The sequence below is a fragment of the Agelaius tricolor genome, unplaced genomic scaffold (genome assembly GCF_023055355.1).
Source record: "Agelaius tricolor isolate 1412-34295 unplaced genomic scaffold, bAgeTri1.0.p SCAF_5, whole genome shotgun sequence".
NCBI classification, from domain to species: Eukaryota; Metazoa; Chordata; class Aves; order Passeriformes; family Icteridae; genus Agelaius; species Agelaius tricolor.
This window is the reverse complement of record NW_027269265.1, coordinates 38771590-38798497: the sequence shown is the minus strand read 5'-3', so window position 1 is coordinate 38798497 and position 26908 is coordinate 38771590. Positions and strand designations below refer to the sequence as shown.

General features: G+C 47.8%; 1 protein-coding gene and 1 long non-coding RNA gene across 6 annotated transcripts in view; both read right to left on the bottom strand.

Moving 5' to 3' along the window:
• Positions 1-26908, bottom strand: part of CREB3L1 (cAMP responsive element binding protein 3 like 1) — a 63650-nt gene that overhangs the window by 28192 nt on the left and 8550 nt on the right. Inside the window, exon 1 of one of the 5 annotated variants that reach the window (XM_071427413.1) lies at positions 17082-17404. The exons of 2 other annotated variants lie outside the window; for them this stretch is intronic. In XM_071427413.1, coding sequence (XP_071283514.1) covers positions 17082-17189 — 108 coding nt within the window. In that variant the 5' untranslated portion in view covers positions 17190-17404. Of the gene's footprint in view, positions 1-17081; positions 17405-26908 lie in introns of those variants that run through there. 2 more of the 5 variants (XM_071427412.1, XM_071427411.1) reach the window with 2 other exon arrangements.
• On the bottom strand, positions 17873-26330 carry LOC139590178 (uncharacterized). The gene is made up of 3 exons (XR_011679267.1): positions 24009-26330; positions 22642-22779; positions 17873-21187 (listed from the first exon to the last, which is right to left on the bottom strand). It is a non-coding gene; the product is annotated as an uncharacterized lncRNA (long non-coding RNA).

Here is a 26908-nt window from a genome sequence, read left to right as displayed (position 1 = left end):
CACGGCGGCGGCGGTTTAACGGTCGCCGCGGCGCGCTTCCAACGGCCCGCAGCCGCGGCCGCCCATTGGCCGGCGGCGCCGGGAGGCGGCCAATGGGAGGCGGCTGGCAGCGGCGCGGCGCGCGGGAGGAGTGCAGGGTTAGGACGGAGCGGCGCGGGCCGGCCCCGCTTAGGCCGGCACATCGCCGCAGCCCCTCCGGCACACGCGGCTCCCGCGGCGAGCCGAAACCTCCCTGGCAGGCAGGAAGGCTTCGTGGTGTCACGCCCTCCTGCCCTGCAACCCAGGCAGGGGCGACAAAGCTGACGGAGCCGGTGATGTTGCTAAAAAACGTGCACGACACAGACCGCATGGAAGTTTCGTGGCCGAGACTGCAGAAGTGTAATACCAGCTCAGAGTTCACACGCCTGCAGTTCATTGGGGAGAATCTTGGGAGGCACCAGGCGCAGGGGAAGAGGGCGACTTAAGTCTTTAACTTAAATGCTTCTGCCCCTGAAAGAATGAAAAGGGAGTAAGAGGTATGTGGAAAATTGAAATCTGCTAGCCTGTGACTAGGGTTGGGTTTCCCAGTGGCCCCAACGGAGGGGTTTGAGTGCTGCTAAAGTCATTGACACTGGTGTCTCCATACCTGGCACCAGTGTGTTCAGCTGGGATTAGCAGCTGGTACACAACACCACGGGCAGTACAGAACCCAGGCTGAGGTGATTCACAAGACAAGTGGCATTGCAGCGTGGCCACAGCGGTGTGGCCATTTGTATGCTCTCCTACCACCTGGTAGGTGGGTGCCAGCTTCAGAGCAGATACGCATGTGCTAGGGAGGAGAGGGGAAATAGCTGCCTCTCCTTGGGAAAATCAGGCTCTGCTGGCCTGGGGTGGAAAGCAGCTACAGTACATGGTCTGCCTATGGCATGTGACTAGCTGAATCTGGAGAGATAGGAGCACCTCTCCTCCCAGCAGTGGCACCCTGAAGGATAAAAAGGAATGCCTCTGCTTTTAAGCATGCTTTTGCTGTGTGTATGCTACATATGCAATGAATGTCCCAAATTTCCTTTGGCTTACAACTGCCTTGCAGCTGACTCTGATAAAAAAAAATTAGAGCAGGACTTAAACCATATGCAGAACTGGACGCAACTCTCTCAGGATGAAACGTTTGGATCAGCTGCTCTTAACCCTCATCTGGCAGAAGATTTGGGGCAAATTTCTAGGAGTTTGTGAAAGGTAAATAAAAAGCTTGTTCTGCTAGGCTTTTTTTGAGCTTGGAGAACTGAAGACAAAACTTGCTTGCTACAAAACAAAGCAACCCTTATTTCCAAGCCATTGTGGTGGCAACTGGGTTGTGTTCAAACAGAGATGTGTAGGCGCTGTTCTCCATGGGAATGCAGGTATCCCTGGGCAAGCTGGCAGGGATCTCTTCCTCTTCTTCACTCCTTCCCAAGCCAAGGTCAGTCTCCAGGCAGAGACTTCACACGAGCAGTAGCCCTTAGAGAGAGAAGCTGTGTTGTCATCTCTGTCCCCAGATCTCTGCTGTCTTGGCTGAATTAGTGCTTTGCCTGTTTGTGAACACGGCAGCCTCAGCTGCGTCTGCATCAGGCTCCCACTGACACCCTAACTCCACACCATGATGGGGCTTTCAGCTGCTGTAGCATCTGGTGGTGGGACCTCATGTGAACTTTGTGTCCTAATGTGTGAAAATATAATCCATCATTTTTGGGAAGGCCCTATCTGCTATGTTAGCCTGATCCACCCTGACCCAGGTGTGCCCTTGCAGAGTGCATCTACCCTTCCTCCTTCCCCACAGAGGCACAGCAGCCAGAACACAACTGGGTGTCCATAGCCATGTTTGCACACCCCAGGGATGCATCCCCAGCCCAGTCCTGCAAATCCAGAGGTGAATCTACCCTGGAAAACCCTACATGGATTTAATTGTGTGTGGCATGTCTGCCTGGGTAATTTAGAGAAAAATTCTGCTTAATGGTGAGGGATGCACAGTATGACAGCGGGCAGGGCAAGTGAAAGGAAATAATGGTTTATTCTGTGTGACTTGTGTGACTATACTGCCATGCTGATGTGAAACCATTTCACATTATCACCAAAAGACATGAAATGCAATAGAGATGAAAGTTCAATACAATTAAAATAAATTAGAGAGGTGCTGCTGCTCAAGCCATTCACCAGTCAGTGGGATGGGAATGTTTATTCAATAACCAAAATAAATTGGAATAAATGCCACTCCACCAATTCTTCTATCTTTTTTGGAAGCTTCTGGCCCTGGCCAGTAAGGAGTTGAAGCTGCCAGAGTTGGCAGATCTCTGCTCTTACACAGCTTGTAAGCCCCATGCCATTATGGGCCTTTTTTTCTGCATCTTGCAAGAAAGCATCAAGAAAGACACACTGATAGATAGAGGAAATCTGCTCTGGGAGATAACCAGAGGAGGAGGAGGAGGAAAGGTCTAAATTATCTTTACAATCATCTTCATTTGTCTCATTGAAACTGTTTCTCTTTAGCTCAGAGACCAAAATCAGAGATAATTCACATTTTGTCCCCTGGCAGGTCCCTGGAGACCCATAAAGAAAAGCAGGCCTTGAAAGAGGAAGAGCTGTACTCTGTTCATGTCCAAAAGCTGAGGCATGCAGCTAATACCAAACATTACTGGTGGCTTTCATTCCTTGGGCCTTTGTAAAGGGCACTTAACAGAGCAACGAAGTCTGGGCCAGCTGATTTGTGACTCAAGGATGTGAAGGATTTTCACATAAAATCTTGAGAGAGCAAGAGCTGGGACTCTCTTCAGTGGCCAAGCTGGGCAAAAGTTTGGTTTTGCAAGAAGCAGACTGAACAGGGTTCTGCACCAGGACAGTTTTCAAAGCAATTCAACCTGGAATGCAGATTTCTGACCTTCTGCCAACATCTCAGTGGAAAATCTGTGCCCTAAGCAGCAGATAGGAAATTAATCTTCAGCTCCAATGCTGAGGGTACCATTTTCACCTCAGCAGCGGAGCTGCAAAAACCAGAGTCTCTGGAGAGTAGGGAAATCCTTCCTAGGCCACAAAGAGCAGTAAGGCCTCTCAGACCATTTGTCACTACCGGGGTAACCTGAATTAACTCCATCCTGGGGTAGAATGAAGATGTGATGCTGGTAAACCAAGGGTAAAAGCCCTGCATTTCCAAAGATAAGGATACATATCTGACTGGTCAGAGATCAGGCAGTCACTTCAACCATGGGATGAACGTCATAGCTGAAGGATAAAAGGAAGCCAATTAAAACCCCTTCTCAACACCTGGCTCTCCAGCTATCCCTTCCTCAAGCTGGACATCTCCACAACAAGGCCCAGCGGCCAAGGACCCTGTAGCTGGTGAAAAGAAGTTGAAATATGGAGATACATGGTATCATGTACTCAAGTAACGTTAGAAGCTTCTAAGAAGAAAAGATCCCATGTTCATTTAAAGCCAGGAAACCTATTATGCCCTGAACTCCTGCTGTGAAAGCTCCTGCATCTGAGATCAAGCAGACATCTGCACTGCAGCATTGGAATGGTCTCTGCAGAAGCTGGTGGATTTGGGAATCCATTTTCTGGACATCCCTGGACAAGGGAAATGATGGATAGCCTCATGGGTTTTAGGGCTTTGAGGAACCATGCTGGTATGACTCCTTACAGAGCTGAGTGTGTCCTGCTTCAAATTCATCATCTGCAACTGAGCTCAGTTTAATGGCTCCAGATACATCCAGACCTTTCAAAAAAAAACCCAAAAAAACAAAAAACAAAACCAAAAAAAACCCAAAAAGACCCACCAAAACCCCCACCAAAAACAAAAAAACCCCAAAACACAACATAAAAAAACAATAACTTGTAGAAGAGAAATACAGTTACCAAACAAATGAGTCACTGCAAAGAGGGATTCTCTAGCTTAAGCCTCCAAAATGGTTCCTCAGGCTTTTTATTCTTAGATGAACAAGTCCTTACTACCATAGATTTTCCTGAGAACAAATAATTCCAAGTCACCTTTCATCTGTGGTGTGTGGTATGGCATGGCCACCTTGCCAGGTTGTTCTGGAGGCAGGGAGAACTTGAGGAGTTATGTAGTGATGGCAGGTTGTAGACATGTAACTCCATGTTACCAGCATATTCAAAGATTAAATTATCTTTCTGTGTAATTAATTGCTTTTATTATTATTTGATTATGTTAAGTAGATTTTAACATAATTTAATCACAGGTGGAAGTGAGTGATTCCTGTGGCAGAAGAAGTTACATCCCTGCCATGGTGGCCAGTGCTGCAAAGCAATAATGAAGACTGTGTGAGCCTCAGAAAATCAAGACAAAATCTACAGTGATTTGGCTTCTGGACATTCTTTCAGACAGGGCCTTATTTTGCAGATATACAATTCAGCACAAGAAGCAACCTTTCAGTATCCATCATGGTTTTATGTGCAACAAAAGAAAAAAAAGCATCAGTGAGATCTTCCCTCTTTGTTCCTTAACCTTGATGCTAGGTGAATTTTCCCAAGTATAGCATTCTTGATAAACAGGAAACCTTTCACAAGTGCCCAATATGTGTCCCAGCAAAGATCCAGTCCCCTGCTCCTGCCTGGATCCTCACAGCATCTGGCCTTTCATGCCAACCTCTTCCCTCATGCCTCTGCTGCTTGATACCCCCCCGCTTCACTCCTCCTTCATCTTCCTCCTGTCTCTCTCCGAAAGGGTGCACACATCTGGCTTGCCTTTATTGTGTGATAAATCTCACCCTGCATCTTGGGTTTATTTTCTGAAAGTTTTGAATGGTGTCTTGGAAATGCTGTTGGACAATAGGAGCTCTTTGAACCCAGGCCAGCTGGACGGGACTCCTTGCATTGCAGCTGACATGCAGGCTTTGGCGGTCTTTCTCGACTCTTTCCTCTCTTTTCTTTACAACATTTGAGTTGTCCTCAAACTTTATTTTTGGAGTGGGCAGTGCATTTCTGAATCTTTTCATCATTATATTATTATTCATTATGGTCATAACTATTCCTCTTTCTGCTGGCACTCCTGGGTGGATCTCTCCTCTCTCACTTAATATCTTGGGTACGACTACCTTGGCCACAACCCACTCAAGCAGTGACTCAGAATCCCTGGCCTGTTCCCAGGAGAGATGCAAGAGTTTTGCCAATTGGTTTAAAAAGAGGCAATCATTTTCCAGAGCTACTCTCTCACTCAACAGAGCTGAGCTGTGTGGAAAAGCTCAGCTCTGTGGCTCCAGGGAGTCCATCCCTGGTGGACAGGCTGTCCCTGGGTTATTATGAAAGCCCTGCTCTCTTCACATGCAAACAGGATGACTTCTGAACCAGGCAGTAGGATTCTCCACTGAAAAAATTTCATTCCCTGGGGGGTCACTGCACTCATTTTTCCCATTCCCAAGCCCCTGGAGGAAACAAAGCTAAGGGAGGCATGTGGGCAGGATGAGGCATTGTAAGGGAGGGAGTACTGGATGCTCAGGTCAAACTGTTGCTTAATGTATCACCACACAGCTACCCACATCTTGAGTCAGAGTGGAGAATGGCATAATCTGAAGCAGGCCCTTGTATTGCTGGGTCTGAGGTTTGCCTGCAGCAGTGGTACATGATAGAGAAATCCCATCTTCTTCCTCTGAGAGTCTCAGACTTCCCCAACCATGGAGGAGGGTGGGAATTGCTCTGATTCTAAAAGCAGGAGGGGATGGCAGTCTATGGCTTGACTATTTGTCCCTCCACCATTGAGTTTAGGTAGTGAAGAAGGCTGTTTTGTTCCTGTGTGGCTTCTATGACTTACAGACCTTCAAAGTGTGCTTTTATGGAGGCAGACATACAAATCTTCTTCATTTCCTGTGCTAGGAAGTATACAAGAAAAAAAGAGATGGCTGGTCTTGGTGAGGCATGGCAGTCTCCCACAGAACATGGTGGCAACTTGAGTGAATCCGTCTGAGTGGACAGCACTGCCTCCTGCAAATGGCACTGAGTGATGGAGGGATGACAGGCCTTCCACTATCAAGAGCAGGTACTTGGCAATGTCAGACCGGACCCTTTCCAGCCTTCCTTCCTATGTGCTGGGAAGCCCACCTGCTTCACAGAGCAGTCAAAAGCCTTGGTGTTCCCTGGTGCAGGTATTTGTAAAGAAGAGGGACTGAGATAATCAGTTGCTTTTTACTCACATCTACTGAAGGGAGGAATAGGTCTTGAGTCAAGTAAAACTCTCCTTGCTCCTGTTCTGCTGCAAGATCCAGCAGGGCAGGAAAGCCCGGGAGCATCTGGGAACAGGGGTCCCTCTCTGTGCTGGTGTTGAAGCTGAGCTAACTCCAGAGCTCAGGCCGCCGTGGTCCAAGCACCAGGCAGAGGTGTCACTCTCTCTCCAGCTGCAGCATGGTGCAAAGCACAGCTGGTTCCACGTGCAGGGCTGCCTCTCCCGGGCTGGCAGGCTGGCTGCAGCTGGCCTCTGCTCCTGCTGGCAGGGTGGCATTGCTGCTTCTGCTTGAGGAATGCAAACCGCCTGAGCTGAGCTTGAGGATTGGCCAGGAAAAGTCCACAAATAGCAACAGGAAATCAAAATGCCCGCTCCAGACTTGCACTAGATATGAGGCCATCCAGCACAAGGAGAAAAATCAAATGCTGGACAATGAAGATTACATCATGCTGTGGATGAACACGTGAGCCCATCCAGATGGGGCCATGCCAACAGGTCCAGATGGCTCAGGAATGCTAACTACATAGCTACCTCTCTCATCTTTGCTTTTTCGTCCCTCTTTCTTTCCCTATTTTCCATCCCTTCTGGCGTTCTTCACTCTTTCCCAGAATAAGTAAATAAATCCTCTGACAACTCTGTGTAATTCGATTTCATCAAATATCAGAAGGGCATCTGAGACCAGTGGATGGGCAACTGTTCTGGACAGGGGTCTCTGGCACTTGTAGGTATCAAAGGTGCTGGGTGACCTCACCACACTGTGTGGCTCCTGGACTTGACACAGTAATGTATGCCTTCACCTCACCTGGGACTTCACCTCCAGGTCACAAAGGAGGAGGTTCTAAGGGCTGTTTGCCTGGAGCCTGAAGCATGCAGGAAAATTAAGAAATCAGCATTACTCCTGCTCTGCTGCAGCTCATCCCAGCTGCTTACAGCTGCCACTGACTGCTCACTGTGGCTGCAGCTACAATGGGAGGGAGAAAACAGTTTTGCTGTCCTAGCTAGCAGCCCCTACCTATCACCCTGGTACTGATTAGCAGCAAAGAAAAGCACAGCAGCCTCTGTTCACTCCCCAGTATTGACCAGAGCAGCATCTGCTGCTACTCTGCTCTTTCCCAGCATGATAAAAAAGAGCTGAAAACTGTGTAAGAAAAAAGTGAAAGGTATGTGCTTTGCCAGGTCTGAAAAAGTGCTGCAGGCCATTTGCTCATTAATTACTGCTAATCCAGCTGCTGAACAGCTGCCAACTATATTTGACAAAACCTGAAGAGCCGGAGAAGGATCAGAGGATGGAAAAGCAACCTCTGCATCACTCTTCCCAATGGATGATGGTGATCCTAACTTTACAACAGGCCGGACAGAGTTACTGTGAAGAAAAGGCACTTCCAGAGAAAGGAAAAGTGCAAAAACATGTGCTGAGCAGCAGGAGGGACTGACATGGGTCTTGAAATATCATGCTAGGGACTGACAAAGCCATGACATTCTGGTATTTTATGAGAAGGAGCTTGTTACCTCCTTCTCATTTACAAACCAGCAGAGAAATAGTTTGGGAGCCTGAGAACTCGGCCCAGCACTGAGTTTTTGCCCCAAGCAGCAGCTTGGGGCAAAAATAAGACAGGGTGCTCTCAGCAAGTTGCACCAAACTGACAGAGAACCTAAGTTTTGTGCCTGAGCCAGGATCTGGTTGTACAGTGGAGGATGAGGTATGAGTATAGCCCATTCACTGGATTTATAAAGCACAAATTGTTTGGTTTTCAGTAAGGCCCAGAATGGTCAGGCCAGTAACAGCATGGGCCAAAAGTACTTTAGTTTAAATCCTGATGCTGACCAATGCAGTCATTCATACTGACACAGAAAGATTACTCTGGATTAGCTTGAAGTATCTGAGGTCAGATAGAGACACGTGCAGTCCACAGGGATAAGGAACAGGAGAGGGGTGAAGGATAGCTGGGATATCAGTGGAGAATGGATCAGCCAAACTGAAAATGTGGCAAATCATGTATAGCTGCAAAGTCATTGAAAAAGAGTCCAACTAAGGAAGCAAAGTAATAGCTCCTATGGATCTTTCCTGGCAGATACTTACTAGCAAAACCCCACTCCAGTCTTAATTTTTGTTAATCTGCTTCACCCATTGTTGACAATGCTCCTTTTCAGTAAGAATAAGGATGTCCACTTTTTTTATAGTGATCAAAAGCTGCCTCACTGCAAGTGACACCCTGAAGATCACACACTAAGAAACTGACAGAGCCAGGACTAAAATACAGTTCTCCCATTCCCAACAACCTCACTGCAGCGCTGTCCATAAGGATAGAAAAACACAACAAAAACAAACCCAATATCATTCAATTGGTAATTCAGTATTTGTGGCTCAACAGCACCTCATCAACTGTGAGAGTCTGCCACATTTGCTTGGAAAGAAGAGCCACATTTCCAGCACTCCTTGGGCAAAGAGCTCTCAGATTGAGAGACTGAAAAGTCTTTGAAAGAAACCTTCCATCAACAGTCTTTACAAATGTCAGAGCTGGTTTCCTCCTCTCTGAGCTGCCTGGCTTGCAGTCCCTCCCCCCCGGGACAGCAGTGAACTTAGCCAAAAGCACCTGCCCAGCTCCTTCCTTCAACTGTCATGAATTTAGCAGACTCATTTAACATCAAGCTGCTCTGACATGGAGCAATTGCCTCCCGAGGCTCTGGAACTGAGTCCTCTTCTTCATCCTGGTCTCCCTCTACCTTTTTCCCCTTCTAGAGGGGAAAGCTCTCCTCCAAGTAGTGAGAGGGCTGCAAATATTGCAGAGCCAGAGCAGGTTCTCATGGTAGAGCCCCTGAGCCTTGAACAGCAGAGCTAGATTATTCTTGAGCTGCAATGCTCCCCCTGGATGTGCCATGCCATTGAAAGAGATGACAGTGACCTCATGACACTGTGGTGGGGAGCCAGCATGGAGGATGTTGTTTGAGCTTTGATCTAACAAAGCTCACCTGCAGGAGGAATGCTGACAATCCAATAGGAATGTCCACAACCAATGTAGCATCCAGTTCCCTCTTGTGTAACACAGCTGATGTCAGGCCCCAGCCTTAGCTGCCAGGTTTCACCCAAGGGAGCCCTGACATTCCTGTTGCAGGGGAACTCCTGGCACAATTTGCTCAGCTGAAAGCATTATGTTTTGCATGTATTCTAGGAAAAATGCTAACTGCATTTTGAGCAGGCTTTGCTAATCGGGTCAGCCAGACTGATCTAAATGAACATTTTTCCTAATCAAGACAAAGTCACAGTGTAAAAAAGCCAAAAGCAACTTTGCTGAGGTAGTCAGGGGTGAGTTTCCTCTGGAACAGTCTGGACAGTGATTGTAATAAATGACCTCACATGAGGCATCACCTTTGAGCTCTAAAGACGGTACTAATTACTTCAATGCTGGTTAGATTACGTAGTAGTTTCAGGGAGAATAGCCTTGCTCAGTGCTCTATAGGGAATTTCTCCAGTCTTAGAAAGTGAGAAGATAAAATAGGACAAGAAAGAAAGGAGTGAAAGAGTATGTGGATATGTGCACTTCTAACTTTCATGATACCTTGTTCTGGCTGATCAATGTGTCATGCTAAGTGTAAAGCATCTATCACTTGGATACAGACCAGACCAGAGCAGCACCATGTGATTTCAAAGACCAGAGTAGCACCATGTGATTTCAAAGGTTTAAGAAAATAAGAGTGAAAGGAGAGATACAAAGAAAGAGAAAAGAATGTGGAAAAAGGAGTCAGAAAGGGATGGTTGAGAGGATAAGGCTGCAGCGTTTGGGTCAGATCAGGAAACTACAGGAAAGGAAAACTTTGAATGATGTAACCATGCAAGAAAGCAGAAGTAAAATTTGTTTTCTTGAGCAGCTGGAAATAAGTTGGATAGATGTAAACACTGCATGGCAGACATGGGGAACAACTGGGTTGAAAGACACAGCCTGCCTTTCAGCATGCCACTTGCAGTCCCTTGCCACTTTGGCCATGCAACCTTTGGCTCTTCACAACCTTTCAGCTATTTCTGCTCTGAGGAACATTGCAAAGCATGCAGACACCAACCCAAGGAAACACCTAACAACTTACAACACAAATTGAGCTCCAGATACAGGAAAAAAGTAAGAGACGAGCTCCATGAAAGCACCCACTCTGTCCTAGTGCCAGGCTGAACTCTGGATCAATTATTTCAGTCAGGGATACCAAACTACACTGAGGTTGCTTGCAGAAGTCACCTGCTGCAGCTGGAAAAAATGGTGCCAGCATGGGGAGTCGGCCAAGAAAGATGGCTTTGGTTCCCCCTTTGTTCTTACTTCTCATCTCCCATGTGGAGACATGAAGTCCCAGCAGTTCAGATGTGAAAATACAGTCCTTGGCAGAAAGCTCGGATTGGTAGGATATAGTAATCCCAGGACTAAGACTGGCTTGGAATTGAGAACGTAACACACTTGGCTCCTCCAGCAGACATGTCTCCTGAAGAAGAACAATGCTTGCCACAAGGCTGCCTGTGAAGCATGGGTGACTGCATTGTACCTTGATGCACAGACCTGGAATTTCCCAGGGAAATCTCTCAGCCAATCAGGCCAAGAGACAGGTTTTGGGCATTTCTTAGGAGAGCTGTAATAGTTTGCTTCTTTGCTGGTGCCCTACCTGTTTTCCAGTAACACTGCAGCAAGGAGAGTCACCAACTGGTTTTTGTGAGCCATCTGGTTTCTTACAGTGGACTATCCACAACAGGACAAGGATGCACAAACTTTAGTGGGTTGACTCATCCCTTCCTTGAAATGCACTGGAACAAGTGACTCTTGAGAATCAAATTGCTGTATCAAGAACACAATCCTGCCTGTGGTTATGTGCAGAGGATCTGCCATGAGGCCATCCCAAAGACAACTCCAGGGAGTTAAGCATTTTCATTTACTTCCTTTAACACTGAAAATTCTTTAAATAGTAAATAAGTAATTATTAAATGCTAATTAAATACTACCTTAAAACCTATGGAGAAATGCTGAAGAAAAAAGGGAGCAAGCAGAGGAATAACTTTTCTGTGAGGAAACACAGCAGTAAGTCACAGAGGTGTCAGCCTGGCCATATTTTAAATAGTGCAGCTACAACTGTGGCTATGAAATGCCTAGTTCTAAATTCCCCTTCAAGGGGTTGCTTCAGAAAATGCTCTTCTTTCCTAATCCCTGCTCTACCAGAGATAGCTCCATTCCAGGCTTCAGCAAGAAAAGCGCAGCACCAGCGGGACCAGCACAGCAGCAGTCATGGATGAGACCAGAGCAGTACAAATAGGACAAGCTGAGCAGCAGAAGACATTTTGCATCAATGAGCACAACACATTTCATTAAATTCAGAAGCTATCACACACTACGGTGGCTTCTGAAGCCACCATACAGTACAAGCTTGTCCACTTGTACTGGTACCAAGAGAAGGTACAGTGGGCCAGTCTTACAGGTTTTCTACAGTCTGATCTATACAACTGAGACCTCAGGTTTGTCCCTCTCTGAAAGTGGTGGTGGTGGCACTGAACAGCTGCCTTATGCATGAGGGATGAGGATCACCTGGCAGACATGGACTGAGCAGTACACAACTCCAGCATCTCCCAGCTGGTGCTGATCCCTCAGTGGGAGTGGACTGTGTGCACAGATGTACTTCCAACTCTTGCCAAACCCTCCCTTTGTTTACTCTGCAAGCACTTCCATGAAGACCTTTCAGCTTCTCCCCACCAAGATGATGGCTCTGTCTCCACTGTTTAACCCTGTTTTGGACATATGCTTTCCTGCACTCCTGCTCTAAGTTGCAGCCTCTCTCCTAGTTCTGGCCCAAGAGCACAGTTAATGGGTTCTCCCACTTTGGCTGAGATGATAATTTAGGACAATGGGTTCCCAGCACATGCAGGCAGTTATCCAACAAATGAATGTGTTTATTTAGGAAGAGTATCCCAAATGTTTATCAATTTCCTGGCAGATAGGACACACAAATGATCCACAGTCTCTGGATTAAGTGTTTACCTAGAGTCTTCCAAATTCACGAAGTTCAAGTCTCTTCCCCTCTTCTTTATCAAAAGGGAAACATTTTTCCTGGTGGTGACTCTACAGTGATGACGCTCAGAGACCCAGACTCAGAGATCCATGGACCCATGTTCAGCTCTGGTTTCATCCTGCTGCTAGCACTTCTGCAAGTCTCATCATGAGATAGTAAGGAGCAGCAGGGCCACGAAGTGTAGAAACCATGAGATGGATCCAAAGAGACTAATGAAATAGAAGGATATAGGAATTATTATCTTTGGATTAATTTCCATCAGGCCCCATCAGGTCTCTGTATCTGTGCTCCAGATCCTACAGGAATCTGGCTGGTGAGTTCCAAGAAAAATTTAAAGAAAATAGCCTTTTCATATCCAGTACTTGGCAGACTAATCATAAATGTGTTACTGACCAAATTTTACCAGGTACAGGACTAGAGGGCCAAAATGTTTGCTGCATGTGTCCCCACAAGAGATTAGTCTCCTTCAGTCCTGGAGACCCAGCCTCCTATTACAGCAGAGCTCCCCTGTCTAGCAACTGTAAGGGATACAAAGTGGGTGACCAAATCTGCCTGTGCTCTCCATCCTCACTGTGCACTGACACGGTGAGAGGGAGTTTACAGAGCATGAAACTCGCTCAGACCAAAGGTCAGTCCAACACCTAAGCACCACTTAAGTGCTATTTATGTCCCTGTAGTAGGCATAAGAGGAATAAAAGTGTGTACAGGCTTCCTGTGAGAGTGACAGTCATCCATGGTGAATAGCCTCTCTTCATCTTCAGGGGAAGCTTCCTCTATGAGTTGCACCAGCATCACTCTCAGCCTAGTCACTATGTACACTCCTGCCACTCTCCTCCTCCTGCAGGCCAGGACAATATTAAAGGAAAGAGCACATAGTAAGACAAACACCCAGTTTGCACTCAAGGAGCAACCCTACAGAGACAGGCAGTTTTCTCCCATTCTGCTGTCCCGTTGTAGGCTCTAGAAAATGCCATTTGTCACATTGCCTGGGCATACAGGATCACACAGTGAAAGAGTGCATTACTGTGCATTCCCCAGAGGAGCTGGGTTAGCACTCTTGAGACAGCCTGAACAGCCATTCTGCAGCTTCTAACTGTGGAGACCTGAGGGAGCATGCAGGCTATTTTCTTGCCTTCATGTCTCTTGAAGGAGGTAAAGTATATGCTTTGAAAAATATGGAGTCAAAATAAAGCTGTGTTTACATAAATATCCAAAGTCATCTTTGAAGGTGTTTTTTGCACTATAAAACACAGAAGCAGAGGTAAGAAACAAACCCACTGGGATACTGGGCTAGAAGGAAGCACATGACTCCTGTTTGGTTGGTTTATTCTGGTTTCCTTCTGACACAAGTGTCACAAACCTAGTGAAGCACAGTGGTGAATCTGACTCAAGAGATAAGTCTATTGAAGAGTTTCACAGCACTGATAAGAGCTGGATGAGAAAGTAAGAGTTCTCTGAGTGCAGTTGTAATAGACCTTAAGCAAATAGATGGCTGCTTGCAGAAATGATCAGATATGCTGGGCTGGGTAGGACAAAATGGGTGAAACTGATAAACAAGCACTGCATGAAGGATTAGCTTTATATATGATAGGTCCTTCTGGGAGAAAAAGAAGAACAAAGTTGCCTAAGTTCAAGAGCAGTATGTGGCCTCTAGAGCAAAAGGAGACTGACAGTGCTGTTAGCAGCCATCCTGTGTAAGTCTGGTTAGCAAAAGTTAAGTGAAGAGAAGCATTTTGTGTCCTTTGGAGATTTCCTCTCCAATTAAGCAGACACCACTCTCCATACGATTAAAAAAAAAAAAAAAAAAACCAAAATCCTCACAGCAATAAATAAATCGGTTCCTTAAACCCAGTCTAAACCTTCCCTGTTCCAGTTTATGACCACTCATCCTCCTACCATGCAGTTATGAAAGAGCCTGGCTCCATCTTCTCAGTAACTTCCTCAACTGTGCAGGTAAGCTTCTGCTAGGTCCTCCTGGAGCTGTTTCCTCTCCAGCTAAGGAAGTCCAACTCCCTCAGCTACTGCTCACAGGAGAAATTCTCCATCTCCCAGTTACCTTGGTGACAACCCCCTTGATGCACTCAGATTTATCCATGTCTTTCTGCTATCAGGCAGCCCAAAACTGGACACTGTATTTGAGACACAGTTTTATGATTTTCAAGAAAAAGGGGATAATCACTTCCCTGTGTATATTTATCAGGTCACTCCTGCTCCTAGCTGCCTTTGCTACTGGGGCCACACCAGTGCTCCATGACCCCTGGTGGGTCAGTCCGTCCATCCATCCATCCATCCATCCATCCATCCATCCACTCCAGGGGCAGGAGTTGGGATTTGTTCTTGCTGAATTTCATGAGGTTTCTGTCAACCTATTCCTACAACCTGGGCAGATGTCTCTGAAAGGCAGTTCCTACACATTCAATTTTTTTTTTTCTGTTGCAAGCACAGATCTTTCTGAAGATGCATTTACAGATGTGCCTTAATTAATTATGTGTCACAGCTTCAGATGAACAATACAGAGAACCATTTTTTAAAGACCAAGATGACTCATTAGGACTGCCAAGGTTGTGGAAAAGAGAGTAGTTTAGACATATGCAATTCTTGCCCCAAAGGTGCACAGACTCTGCAGTAAGGTTCACCCATCTTTTTTTCTGCTTCCTTTCTCAAAAAAGGAAATAATATTCATGAAAATTTCATACTGACATTTTATGGCTGAAATTCCTGGCCTGTTTTAAGAAAAATGCCTGCTGAACAATATCTGGAAAAGTTTGCCCATCTTTGAAGCAAAGGCACTGGCAACTTTATGCCTATTGTGCACGGTGATGTTCTGCACAGTTCTATGTCAAAAGAACTTCTCCACACATTGCAAGATCCCAGGAGATTTGCTGGATTTAGTAAGAAAATCCAAGTGTATTTCTTCCATCCTTCCCATTGTCATGCAGAGTGAACACAAAGAGGCTGATGTATTATGTTCTGGCTCTTGTATCACCAACAGATTTGGTAGGCGAGAAGTGGCTACAGAATCTCTTATTTGTATCATCTGCAGGAAGAGAAGGTTTCAGCTTGACTCTCTCACTCCAGCAGAAGTTTGTGGTGCTGGCAGTTGGGAAAAAATCCATAGGGAAAAAAAAGCCTTTAAAAAAGCGCCTTTCTGCTGTCAGCTGAGCACAGCGATGCCTGAGTCACTGCAACATAGTTAAATGAGAAGACAACTTCCAGAAGCAGCTCTCCAAGCAGAAAAGCCATTTAAATGAGGCAGGACAGAGCCAGCCTGCCCACAGCCACCACACACTTTAAACACACTGTCCTGGCAGGTGGCACCAGATGGCAGTCTTACACAAAAGCTTCTTTTTCACAGGGTCTGCTTGAGAAGGCAGAAGTTCTATTTAACTATAAAAAGACACCACCTATATTGGTTAGGGGTTCCCTGACTTCTGACCACAGCCCATGTTGCACCTGGTAAAAGGGCTGGTGTCAATACATACTATTTTCATTTTGGTAAAGGAATAAATGGTCTTTGCATAAAGCACTTCCTATCAGCATAGCTTCATCCACACTGGATGTGTACAGAATTAGGGAAAGCACAAAACTCCTAACAACAGGTCTCAGATATGAGCAGGGGAGGCAAGCGCTCAGTCTTGGGTGATGTGCCATTGGAAGGTCTGTGTGAACACTGCGGACTCTGCTGCCTGTGGTAGAGCCCAGTGGAATCAATCCTCGAGGCACAGTGCAATCTCGGAAATTAGGAGCTGGCGAGATCTCTGAGGGATGGGGCTGCCTCCATAATCTCTTTCCCAGACCCTGTGTGCCTCTGCTTGGTGCAGTGCATTTTAATATTTATGCAAATTCTGCATCTCTACCGTCTCACTCACAAAGCAGGCAACATAAAAGGCTTTCAATATCTTTTGTGTAGCAAAGCAGAAGTGGATTCATCAGAGGATTCGCCCTCTCCCTGTTCCCTGCTCCCACTGCAAGGGTAGCCCTCAGGGACGCTCCCAGTGCTACACCGGGAACACGGGAGGTGCCAGCACTGTGAAAGGCCAGTTGCCATGGCTCAGATCTCTGGCCGGGGCAGGCACACTGTCCCACGGCTGCAGCCGCTCCGAGGTTGGCGGAGCCTCGCGTCCAGGCAGTGCTCTGCTGCCCTCGCTCCAAAGCCCTCTGGGGTGGGGACCCTCCCACTTCTGCCTCAGGGCTGGGTCCTGCCGGGCAGAGGGGGCGCAGGATCCCATGGAAACTCCCATGGAGAGCTCGGGCTCTACAGCAGAGTCTGTGCGTGTTCTCAGGGAGAGCTGCTGGGCTGAGAACTCGCCTGACTCCTAGGAGAAACTGGGCAGTTTCCCTAGAGGTGAACAATGCCCCTTTGGTTCCCTGAGACTGGCAACACATTTTCCTCCCTAGTCACTCTTCCCCCTCACCCTTCTCTCCAAAGTAAATCAGTCCAGCCAAAGCGCCAAGCGGTAGACGCTTCATCTCCCAAATGCCACTCTGAGGAAAAGTTACAGGCAAAGGAGAGAAGAGGCGCTGAGCCCAAAGCTCTCCCGACGGCAACCGGCCGTGCCTCGGTGCTGCCCGAGCTCACACACGGCAGGTCGTACATTCCCCGCCTGGCACCGCACACTTCTCCCAGCCATCAGGCTCATAAAACCATAGTGTACAACAGCCCTGAGATTCCCCGGCGGGGTCTCCTCAGGGTAACAGCGGCCGAGCCAGTCCAGCGGGGAGCTGGCCGTGTGCGACAGTGGGCACCCGGCTACCTGCATCTCCGGGGCACCCCGGGGCAGGGCGGGGACCGAGGAGAGCTCGCCGCCGGGTCCCGTCGCCGCTGCCGGGGCCGGGAGCGGGGGTGTTGCCGACGGTCCCTTACCACATTGCTGAGAAAGTCGGCCTCGCTGAAGTCGCCGAAGTCGAGGAAGCCGGTGCCGGCGGCGGGGAAGAGCCGCTCGGCGGGGAAGGGCTCCAGGATACTGTCCATGGTGCCCGCGGCGCCGGGGCTCGGCCGCCCCCCGCGCTCGCCGGCCGGGCTCACTGCGGCCGCGCGCTCCCGCCCGCCCCCCGGCGGCGGCGGCCCATGGGCGGCGGGGCGGCAGCGACCGCCGGGCGGGCACGGGAGCGGAGCGCCGCGCCGGTGCCGCTCAGGGCGGCTGTCAGTGCCCCGCTGCCGAGGGGCCGGCGGGCGGCCGCGGCACGCCCCCGCCGCTCTCCGGGAGCCGCCGGGGCGGGACTTCCCGCGCAGACACCCCCTCGAGGCAGCGCCCCCGCCTCCCGGGCAGCCCCCGCACCGCCGGGCGGGGCGAGTCCGGTGGCTGCCCGGGGCCCCCGTGCTCCTGCCGGCGCTGCGCAGGGACCCGAGGCCGCTGCTGGTCCCCGGCGGAGCCGTGTCAGACGAACCGAACAAACTCTCCTTTCAACAGCCGGCCGGCTTTGGTGGCTCCTCTGCATCCCTCGGGGAGCGGCACCGGGAAAGCGCGGGGTCGGAGCCTGAAGGGCTTGGGAGGTCTCCTTGCCCCCGCTCCCCGCAGAGGGCTTGCAGGTAGGCCTGGCTGCAGCAGCACATGTGGCTGCTCTGTAATTAAAGAGCTGGCACTATTAAAGAGCTTCAGGAAGATTATATGGTTTCAGATAAATAGGATTATGGATCCGTGTCCTCTCTGATCATTACTCCAACCAACACTCAAGAAAACCACTTATAATAATCCCGTTGAAGAAGCCCTGATGTTTTATTAATCTGTCCCTATTTCCATGGCTCCACGAGAACAGACTGGACTCCCAGCTCCAAGGAGGGGGCTTTCTTGGTCACAGGCATCTGCAGAAAAAAACCCCAAAGATAGCACTGCATCTCTCCTGGGGGAAACCTGGCGAGAAGTTGCCAGCAGTGAGGGTTCTGGCAAAGAAGTGCTGATTTGAAGGTGGCTGGAGCCAGTGCTTGAATTGGACACGGGGTTTTCATCCATCCAGGCTCTTGCTCCACATTCTCCATGGCTGTCAGAACTAATAGCACAACCCAAGGTGCTCCTTGGCTACTGGTTGCACAAGCAGCCACATCCTGCACACAAAAGCCTTTATACTTACACACACAATGAGCTCTTTCAGTTACATTTACTTTTACCTTATGTTTCAGTCAAGTGTAAAGAGCCTTTGGGTAAAAGGTCAGAGACATAAATTCAACCAGGATGGAGTTGTGCTGAGAAAATAATGCTGTTCTTACTTCCTAAATGGTAAAGAAACCTCTTTGTTAATGTGGATGCCAGTGGGTTTAAAGGGGGAAACATGAAAACCTTTGCCACTCTAAGATGGGAAGAAGAAATACGTCCAGACCCTTCAGCAAGAAGTAAACCTGTCTCCAAGTAAGAGGGAAGATGTCTTTTCTTCACCATCCCAGTCAGCAGGGTTCTCAGCTGCAAGGAATAGACAGACTGAATCCTGCCATAGCAATGGAGTGACAGCCAGGGTCACAGAGCACGGACAGAGCCACAGCAGGGGCAGCTTCCCCTCCTGCCACTAACCAAACACGGATATCACTTCCCTAACTATGGAGACTCACTGGTGAAACCAAGAGCTTCTGGTTCAGTGCCTCACCCAAGCTAACACAAGGAAGCCTCTTCTCAGGACACACACTGTATTTATCCTCAGGCCGAGGAAGCTCAGATGGTGTCAGCTCCGGTTTGCACAGCATGGGTGGCAGTGTCATCAGAAAAGGTCAGGCAAAGTAAACCTCACTTGTTTGTCTGTGCTCTGAAGGGAAAATGCTTTGGCACAGTCAGATAGGAGCTGTGAAATCCATTCTGGAGATTAAAATATCTCAGAAAAAAAAAAAAAAAGAAATTGCCTGGTCTGAAACCCTGCTTCTATTCAGTGCTTTTAGTACTGAGTGTAACTGCCCAGATGCAGCTTCTCTGCCTATCACTGCTGCACTTTGCAGGCAAGGAAGAATCATAAGGAATACCCCGTTTTGATGTTGAACAGGAAAGCTGCTCTGTCTCATCTTGGAGAGCTCTGATGGGAGCCCCCATCTCAGCATTTGTGTAGAGCTTTGAAATGGACGCTTTGCTTACGTCATGCATGAGTGCAATTCACTAAAGGCAATGGAAATGTCATCTGTGGTGGTCAGAGGGTGTTGCTACTGACCCTCTGGAGCCAAAAAGGAGAGTTATTTCTGCAGGCAAGCAGTTTTGTGCTCCAGAAGAGACCTGGAGACAGGTAAATTGTTGATGGGTGAGGGGACGTGATTGCAATTCAGAAAAACTCAGACGTCCTGCTGCAGCTGGCCATGGATGCCTGCAGCAAAGGGGGAAAAGGACAGGCTGAGTGGCACTGCTGAAGCAGAGGCCTGGGGACTGCAGTGCTTGCAACACTTGAATGGTGCATCACCCTTACGAGACCATCTTTAAAACCAAGTTCTGCAGCCATCTCTTGGGACATAGATACAGCAGAGCAGGAAGCAACCTTGGGGCAGGGGCTGAATTACATGATTATTCAAATTCCTTCAGCCCAGTTTTCTCTGATTTTAGACTTATTTGCAATCTGATTACAGCAGGAGATTGAAATAGCAATCAAGTATGTTCAGGCTGAACAAGTCAAACTGACAACAGGTAAGTCTTCCTGCCCTCACAATATTTGGCACTGCAAATACACATGTATGACCAACCAAGCTAATTTTATCACTGCTGAGAAGTGAATCATCAGTCCATTTCTCAGAAGAAAGGGATCCTGCTCTCCTGTGCTCCATCCTGCCTGGTCCTGCTTCCACTGCTTGACTTTATGTCCATAGAGTGAGAACTGCAAGTCTCTCATCGTATCACTTTGCATTTGCTTTGCCTTCACCCTGCATTGTTGTGAGCAGGACACACAGGACAAGGTAAGCAAGCCCTGGGCTTGAACACGTGGACAGCAATCCAGGCCATTCAGCTACAAGCCAAGCTGAAGCTTTTGGTTCCCCCACCCAGGACTGTGCCAGGAGGTTTCACAGACTCTTCAAGGATGAGTGTTTCTTGAGGAATGTAGGGTGAAATGTCGGTGATTTTTGGTCTGCTGCATGCAGGCTCTGTTGTTACAGGAGGGGTCATCTGTGTAGTGTTTTCAGCCTGGACAGCTGGTATGGAAATGATTCATGCTGTTAGAACTGCTTTGCTTTGGAGGTCAGGCTGGCTCTTTAGGACTGCCACCAAAGAAAAGCTTTTACTTCAAGTCTGTGAAAGATACCATTTGTCCTGTTTATTTTTCCAGTGTTGGTCATATGGATGGAATATGCCTGTTTCTGCCACAGCCTGTCTTCCTAGCCATGAAGGTTTTCTGGAGTCATGCAGACTCCATACTTTGGCTCTTCAGTAGCTCTTTGCAACAGTCTTGCCTTTATTTTGCTTTGTCTTTTCTCTGGATTTATTTCTTCTCCATACATTGCTTTGGTGGGGTTTTGCTCTCTGTTTTGTGCACCACAGACAGAGAGAGCAACTGCTGCATTATAGGTCCTCTCTGCTCCTGAAGGCCCACTGAGAACAAGGTGAGGATGGAAATGGAACTTTCAGCCTAGTTCAAAGAAGAGGTACTACAGTCCCCAGATGAGCTCTTAGGAGTCAGGTCATGTGTGATGGCACAAGTAGTTATATATCCAACCCTCTGGCTGTGATTTCTTCATTTAGGTTTTTATGGGGGCAATTAAAAACCCAGGAAAATGTCGGGATAGTGACGCAGCAAAACATTCTCTAGCAAAAGGTAACTTTTGAGGAAGGACTTGCAATCACTGGAGCCTTTCTTTGCCCTCTGATCCACAGCCCTGCCTCATCCAGGAAATGTGTCTCCCTTTGGATTTCCTTCCAGTGACTGGTTTAAACTCTCTTGCACACCCCTCTCCAGCCAGCATCAGCTGCTTTTCATTTCCTTCTTCCTGCTGTGTGTGCTCCCAGCCCAGTGCCCAGCACACCTGTTCCCACCACCAGCAAGCAGCAGTGCAGAGATCACACCCATTGCAGCTCCCTGCTAAAAACAGAGAAGAGGTAACACCTGTTGAAAAAGAATGTTCATAGATCTGCTGACACAGCTGAAAGAGGGAATGAATTATGTTCTGCATATCGCTTTGTGTGCAGCTACACAGGACGTCAAATTAAATGTCTGCCTGCAAGCAGACACACTTCTTTAATGACCACCAAATCCAGGTAGGTGTGAGCCATGCTGAAGCACTGCAGAGAAGTGCAGACACGTGTGTGTCATAAGGAAATGTGCACCACAACTTTTGTGTGCTTTTTTCTCCCCCATATTGCTTAGGAAGTAGAGGGGAAAGTGAAGAGCATATTAATTGCATGTTTGCATATGGCAAGGATCCATGAATGCTGTGGTTTCAATGAGCACCCTAATGCTATGTGGGGAATGAAAGGGAAGCCACAGAGCTCAGCACTACAATTATTATTCTTTCTGGGGTAAACTTGGGGCCCTTGGATAGATTTAAGTCAGCCTTGCAAACAAGGAGCGAGTGGCAGACAAGAAAGGAGGAAAGGCCTAGGAAAAGGAAGGCTTTGAGTACAAGACACCGGACCCTAGGAACATCCCTTCACAGAACCCCTTTAGGCTCCTGGGAATGTGGCTGAGCCGCCTGTGGCTGTATGTCTTTCTGCCAGTATGACAGAAAGCAAAGCCCCCACATAGTAAATGGGCACTGTAACAAAATAGGAGAAATGAAAACTCACCACTTTGGAAGTAACTGATATATGAGGAAAAATCTCTTTGTAATTCCTTCATTTCTTCATGGCAAGCTAAGACTGCTCCTTTGCCTTGTCACACACAGTCTCCCCTTCCTGCTCTATATCTGAGAAAGAGCATAAGCTGGCAATCTCCCTGGGGAATCAGACAATTTTCAGGCTGACTGGGTGCAGAGTAACTTCAATATGAGTACTCCTTCCAGTAGTTTGTTACCATTTGAATACAGTATGTGAATGGGAAGCTGCAGGACAGCAGAAGAGGGTGGCCACCTCTGCTTCCTATGCACTGCTTTTTATTTACTAGGTTTTTTAGCCTTCATAGTTGCAAGACGTGCTTGCAGAAGGGATCCAGGCAGACTTCATAGGGCTGGAGACAACCTGAAGAGTCATTCTTGGGGGAATGTATCACCTTTTTTCTCCTAACCATTTCCTACAACTCATATCTTTCCCTAGGAAGGATGACGAGCTGCACACTCTGAATTTTACCTCAAGAAGATACCTTGCATCAAGGAGTGGGAAGCAAATGGCTTTGGTACAGGAGGCAGCTGAAGAGCTGCTGGAACAGGACTGGATGAGTCAGGGCAAGGGATGGCAACAACTCTAATTTGACACACTGTATGAGCCATATAGAGTCAGCTCCAAACTCCCAGTTACCCACATGAAAGACTAGAGGGCAATCCATGCAAATTTGTGCCACTTGACCCTTCAAGCATGGTAGAGAAGTTGGACACTCACATCTTGGCTACATCCAACAGAATCTGCCCTGGTCAGAATAAAGTAGATACAGCACACACAGGCTGGTCAGGGGAGTGGGAGGATGATGTTCCCTGTACTGCCAAGGGTTAAAAGCAAGGTCCAGATGCACAAGAAATCCTGTGAGGAGAAAAGCACAACCCGGCAATTCAGGCATGTCTCACCCCCGTTCAAATGACATTGTTTCAGTGCTGTCTGCCTCACCCCTCAGTGGTAATTACAGACTTTCACTACAGGGGGAAGAGAACACGGGGGAAGAAACCTTCATTACAGACATCTCCTAGAGAAAAGCAACCCCAGTGTAAAGTCTCAGGCACATAGCCAGGATCAGCCACCAAAGCAAAACACATTTAGGACAAAAATAAAAGGGGGAAAAGTGTTAAGTGCTTTGGGAAGATCAGAAGCCCACCAGATTGGCTGCAGTACAGTGCTGGGTGTGGGGAGCACTTTGGAGGAGCTGGAATGCTGCCCTGCTTTTAAGTGGTGCGGTTTGCATTTACATTCTTCCTTCCTTCCTCCTTCTCTGGGTGCTTGTTTTCCCTGATGTCTGTATGTGTCCCTTTGTCACCCCTGGTAAACACCAATGGGCTGGGAATGGATGGTTTTCCTAGGCTTCCTAGCTGGATGTTTGTCAAAGGGGCACATAAAGCTGTAGGTGTCCTTGGCTGACCCCTTTCCCTTTTGTACACCTAGCTTAAGATATACACTCAAGAACAGGCTTCTTGTACTCAAAGCTGGGGGCTCCTTCTTACCTTGTGTATATTACAGGGGCCCAAAGTTTGAGTTTTTTTGCAAAGGATGCAAGAGGGTTTTTCTTCCCAGTAGGTCATGCATCTGTTACAGACCATGATCATTTCCTATTGCTGTGGTGCATCTGTCAGGCTTGGTGTTGACCTTCCCTCAGGTAACTGACACCTCTGGCAAAAAAATGGTCTAATTCCTGCTGCTTTTCTTCCTCGTTCCAACTTTCTGTTGACGAAAGGCATAGGTCCAAGCTAAGTTACTCTTTTTACCCCTGGGCATTCACATGTGTGAAACTGAGAACCACTGTCATGGCATGGTAAACTCAGTGTTTGTGGGAGAGGTCACTTCAGTGACAAAATTTTCCTACAGAGCCCTTTTTTGTTGCTGGTGGTAGCACCTTGTTCTTGCAGGATCGGGGTATGATGCTACATTAGAAAGATCCTTCAAACCAATAGGCCTTGTCCCCAGGCAACTAACAGCACAGATGGGAGAGGACCAGGAGGAGAATAACGTTCAATCAGAGTGCTATTAAGATGTGTCTAGGGAACTGGCTGAATTTTAATTGTTCTTTCCTACTCAGTGAGTGAGCACAGGAAAAGATTTACCTTCTGGCCTTTCCATTTGGGCATGTTGACATTTCCAGGCGGCACTTTCCTCTGATGGAGAGGTTTGACGTCAGGTGGGCTGATTAAAGCCTGCAGTGCCTCTGACTCATTTGGCTACGTCCTGTGCAAGGGGATTTGTAATGTGTCTCTTGTCTTTCTTACACTTGTTATGGTTGGTTTTAAATAAATAAAGCTAAGCTCAATTCACAACTTCAGGGAAGATGCAGCTCGGCTCAGACTCAAATATGCATTGCCATGGCAACGGATGCTGTCAGGCACACACAGACGTGTCACTCTTGGCAGCCAGCTCCCCTGCCCTCCTCTGTCTGCCCAAGCAGTGCATGGGGCTGGGGTGGGATGCAGGAAAGCCAGGTGAGGCTGGCACTGTCCATGCCACTTGGGCATGCAGCTGTTCCTGGGAACTGGCCTCACTGCTCTCCCAGCCTAAGGAGAGCTCACTTGGGCCAGCCAACTGCCCTCTTGCAGAGCAAGAACTCCTTTGGGGGAAGCCCTGGTGAATGAAGTTGCCCCTAGTGTGACCTTCTCAATTTGCAAAAAGGAGGGGAGGGACTACCTGAATCAAAAAGTCTCATACAGCTGCTGCCAAGTGTGGCATGCTCTTCGTGCATGGACTGAGATCTGAAATAAAGAAATAATAATTATCAGCTGCCTTCCATTAAGATCCACTGACAAATTCCTCATGATTGCTAGAGAGATGCCCAGCAAGGAAACAGAAGTGGGGAGAGATGTGGTTTCTGCAGCTGACTCTGGGGTGGATAGGTTAGGCAAGGCAAGGCAAGGCAAGGCAGTAGAGTCCCTGGGTCCTCCCCGAGTACTTGTGTCTCCTTGACATACTGAGAAGGTTCCTTTGGTGCTGCCATTTCCTGTACAGCTTTTGATTCATCAAGAACTTGAGTGTTGCAGCAGCCTAAAACATGAAGCATGAAACATGGCCAAAGGCAGCGTCACTAAGAAAGAGGCTCTTTGAAGTGCTCAAGAACTCCTTGCCTGTGGCTCTGCACCTGTGCATCTCTAACATCCACTGATTATACAACCATCAAAGTTGGAAGAGAACTTTAAGATAACCAAGTCCTAACATCCACCCAGCAGTATCAGGGCAACCCTTAAACCACTAAACCATATCACCCAGAACAGATCCAGATGCCTCTTAAACACCTTCAAGGATGGTGATTTCACCACCTCCCTGGGCAATCTATTCCAATGTCTGACCACCCTAACAATGAAAAATCTTTTTCTAATACTTAATCTGAATCTCCCCTGTATCAACTCAAGGCCATTCCCTCTGGTTCTTTCACTGCAGGCATGGTAGAAGAAATCAGTCTCTCTACCTGGACAGCACCTCAATGTCCTTTTAAAGTGAGGGGCCCAAAACTGGATGCAGCACTTGAAGTGTGGCCTCACCAGTACTGAGTACAGAGGGGAGATCACTGCCCTGGTCCTGCTGGCTACACTATTATTGATACAGGTCAGGATGCCATTGGCATTCTTGGCCACCTGGACACACACTGGATCATGTTCAGCCTCGGTTGACCAGCACTCCCAGGTCCTTTTCTGCTGGGCACTTTTACAGCCACTCTTCCCCCAGCCTGTAGTGCTGCTTGGGGTTGTTGTGACCCAAGTGCAGGACCCAGCACTTTTCCTTATTGAACCTCATGCAGTTGTCCTCAGTCCATGGATTGAGCCTGTCCAGATCCCTCTGCAGAGACTTCCTATCCTCAAATCAGATCAACACTCCCACACAACCTAGTGTCATCTGCAAATTTACTGAGGGTGCCACCAATCCCAATGTCCAAGTCATCAATAAAGATGTTAAACAAGACCAATCCCAAAAATGAGCCCTGGTGAGCACCACTAGCAACCAGCTGCCAAATGGATTTAGCTCCATTCACCACAATTCTCTGGGTCTGGACATGCAGCCAGTTTTTTACCCATTGAAGAGACCACCCATCCAGGTCGTGAGCAGCCAGTTTTTCTAGGAAAAGAGGTACTAGAGAAATGAGACATTCTGGTTTGTGTGGCAAACAGGGCTAACGGAGTTGCCAGATCTTCCTTTCTCCAAGTATCTCAGAACACTTAGCAGCTTTCTCAAAGCCTGGGCACCTGAAGTCCTGGAAACGTGGAAACTTCTTGCCTTCCCTGCTCTTAGGTGACTTCTGACAGTTGCAGGGAACTGGCTGAAAATGCGCCCTGCTGGCTCCAACATAGGCAGGCGAACCAAGAAAACCATCATTTACTGGTTTTAATCCTATTATTTTTAGATCACCCCATTGAGTGAGTTCTGAATTACAGTTTTTGGTTTGGCTTGTGGGCAAGCACAATGCACACAGGAAAGTGTTTGAGTGCTGTCCCACTGACCTGAGCTGCACCAAGAGGCAGCATATACCCTGTTGGACTTGTACAGGGGCAGGAAGGGGCACAAAACAATTGAGCCAAGAATCCAGTCTTCCCAAATAGATCTCTAGGGCTGGGGAATGCTTTCTAGCTTAATCCTCATTTTGTAGGTTTAATGCTTTCCTATGTGGGGTGCCATGTCTTTTTTCTACCACAGCTGATTTGAAATTAACCTTTACCTCCTACGGTCGCTGCACCCTGCCACACTGGGGAAGTTAATAGCATGGAAGAGTTTGAACTTGTGAAATGTTTCTATGACTGCATAGATTGAGCCACATTACCATGACAAATCACTGAAATCTGAGAAATCTAATTTACAACACAAATTTCTTTTTTTGTGTGTGTCTTTCCCAACTCAAATTCAAGTCAGAGAGTGTCTGGAATGTGCAGTAATTCTAATCTAGCAGAACTGTGGGTGTAAGAAGGATGAAAAACAATTGCATGAGGTCTCCAGGGCTGGTCTACAATGACTCCAAACCCTAAATTGC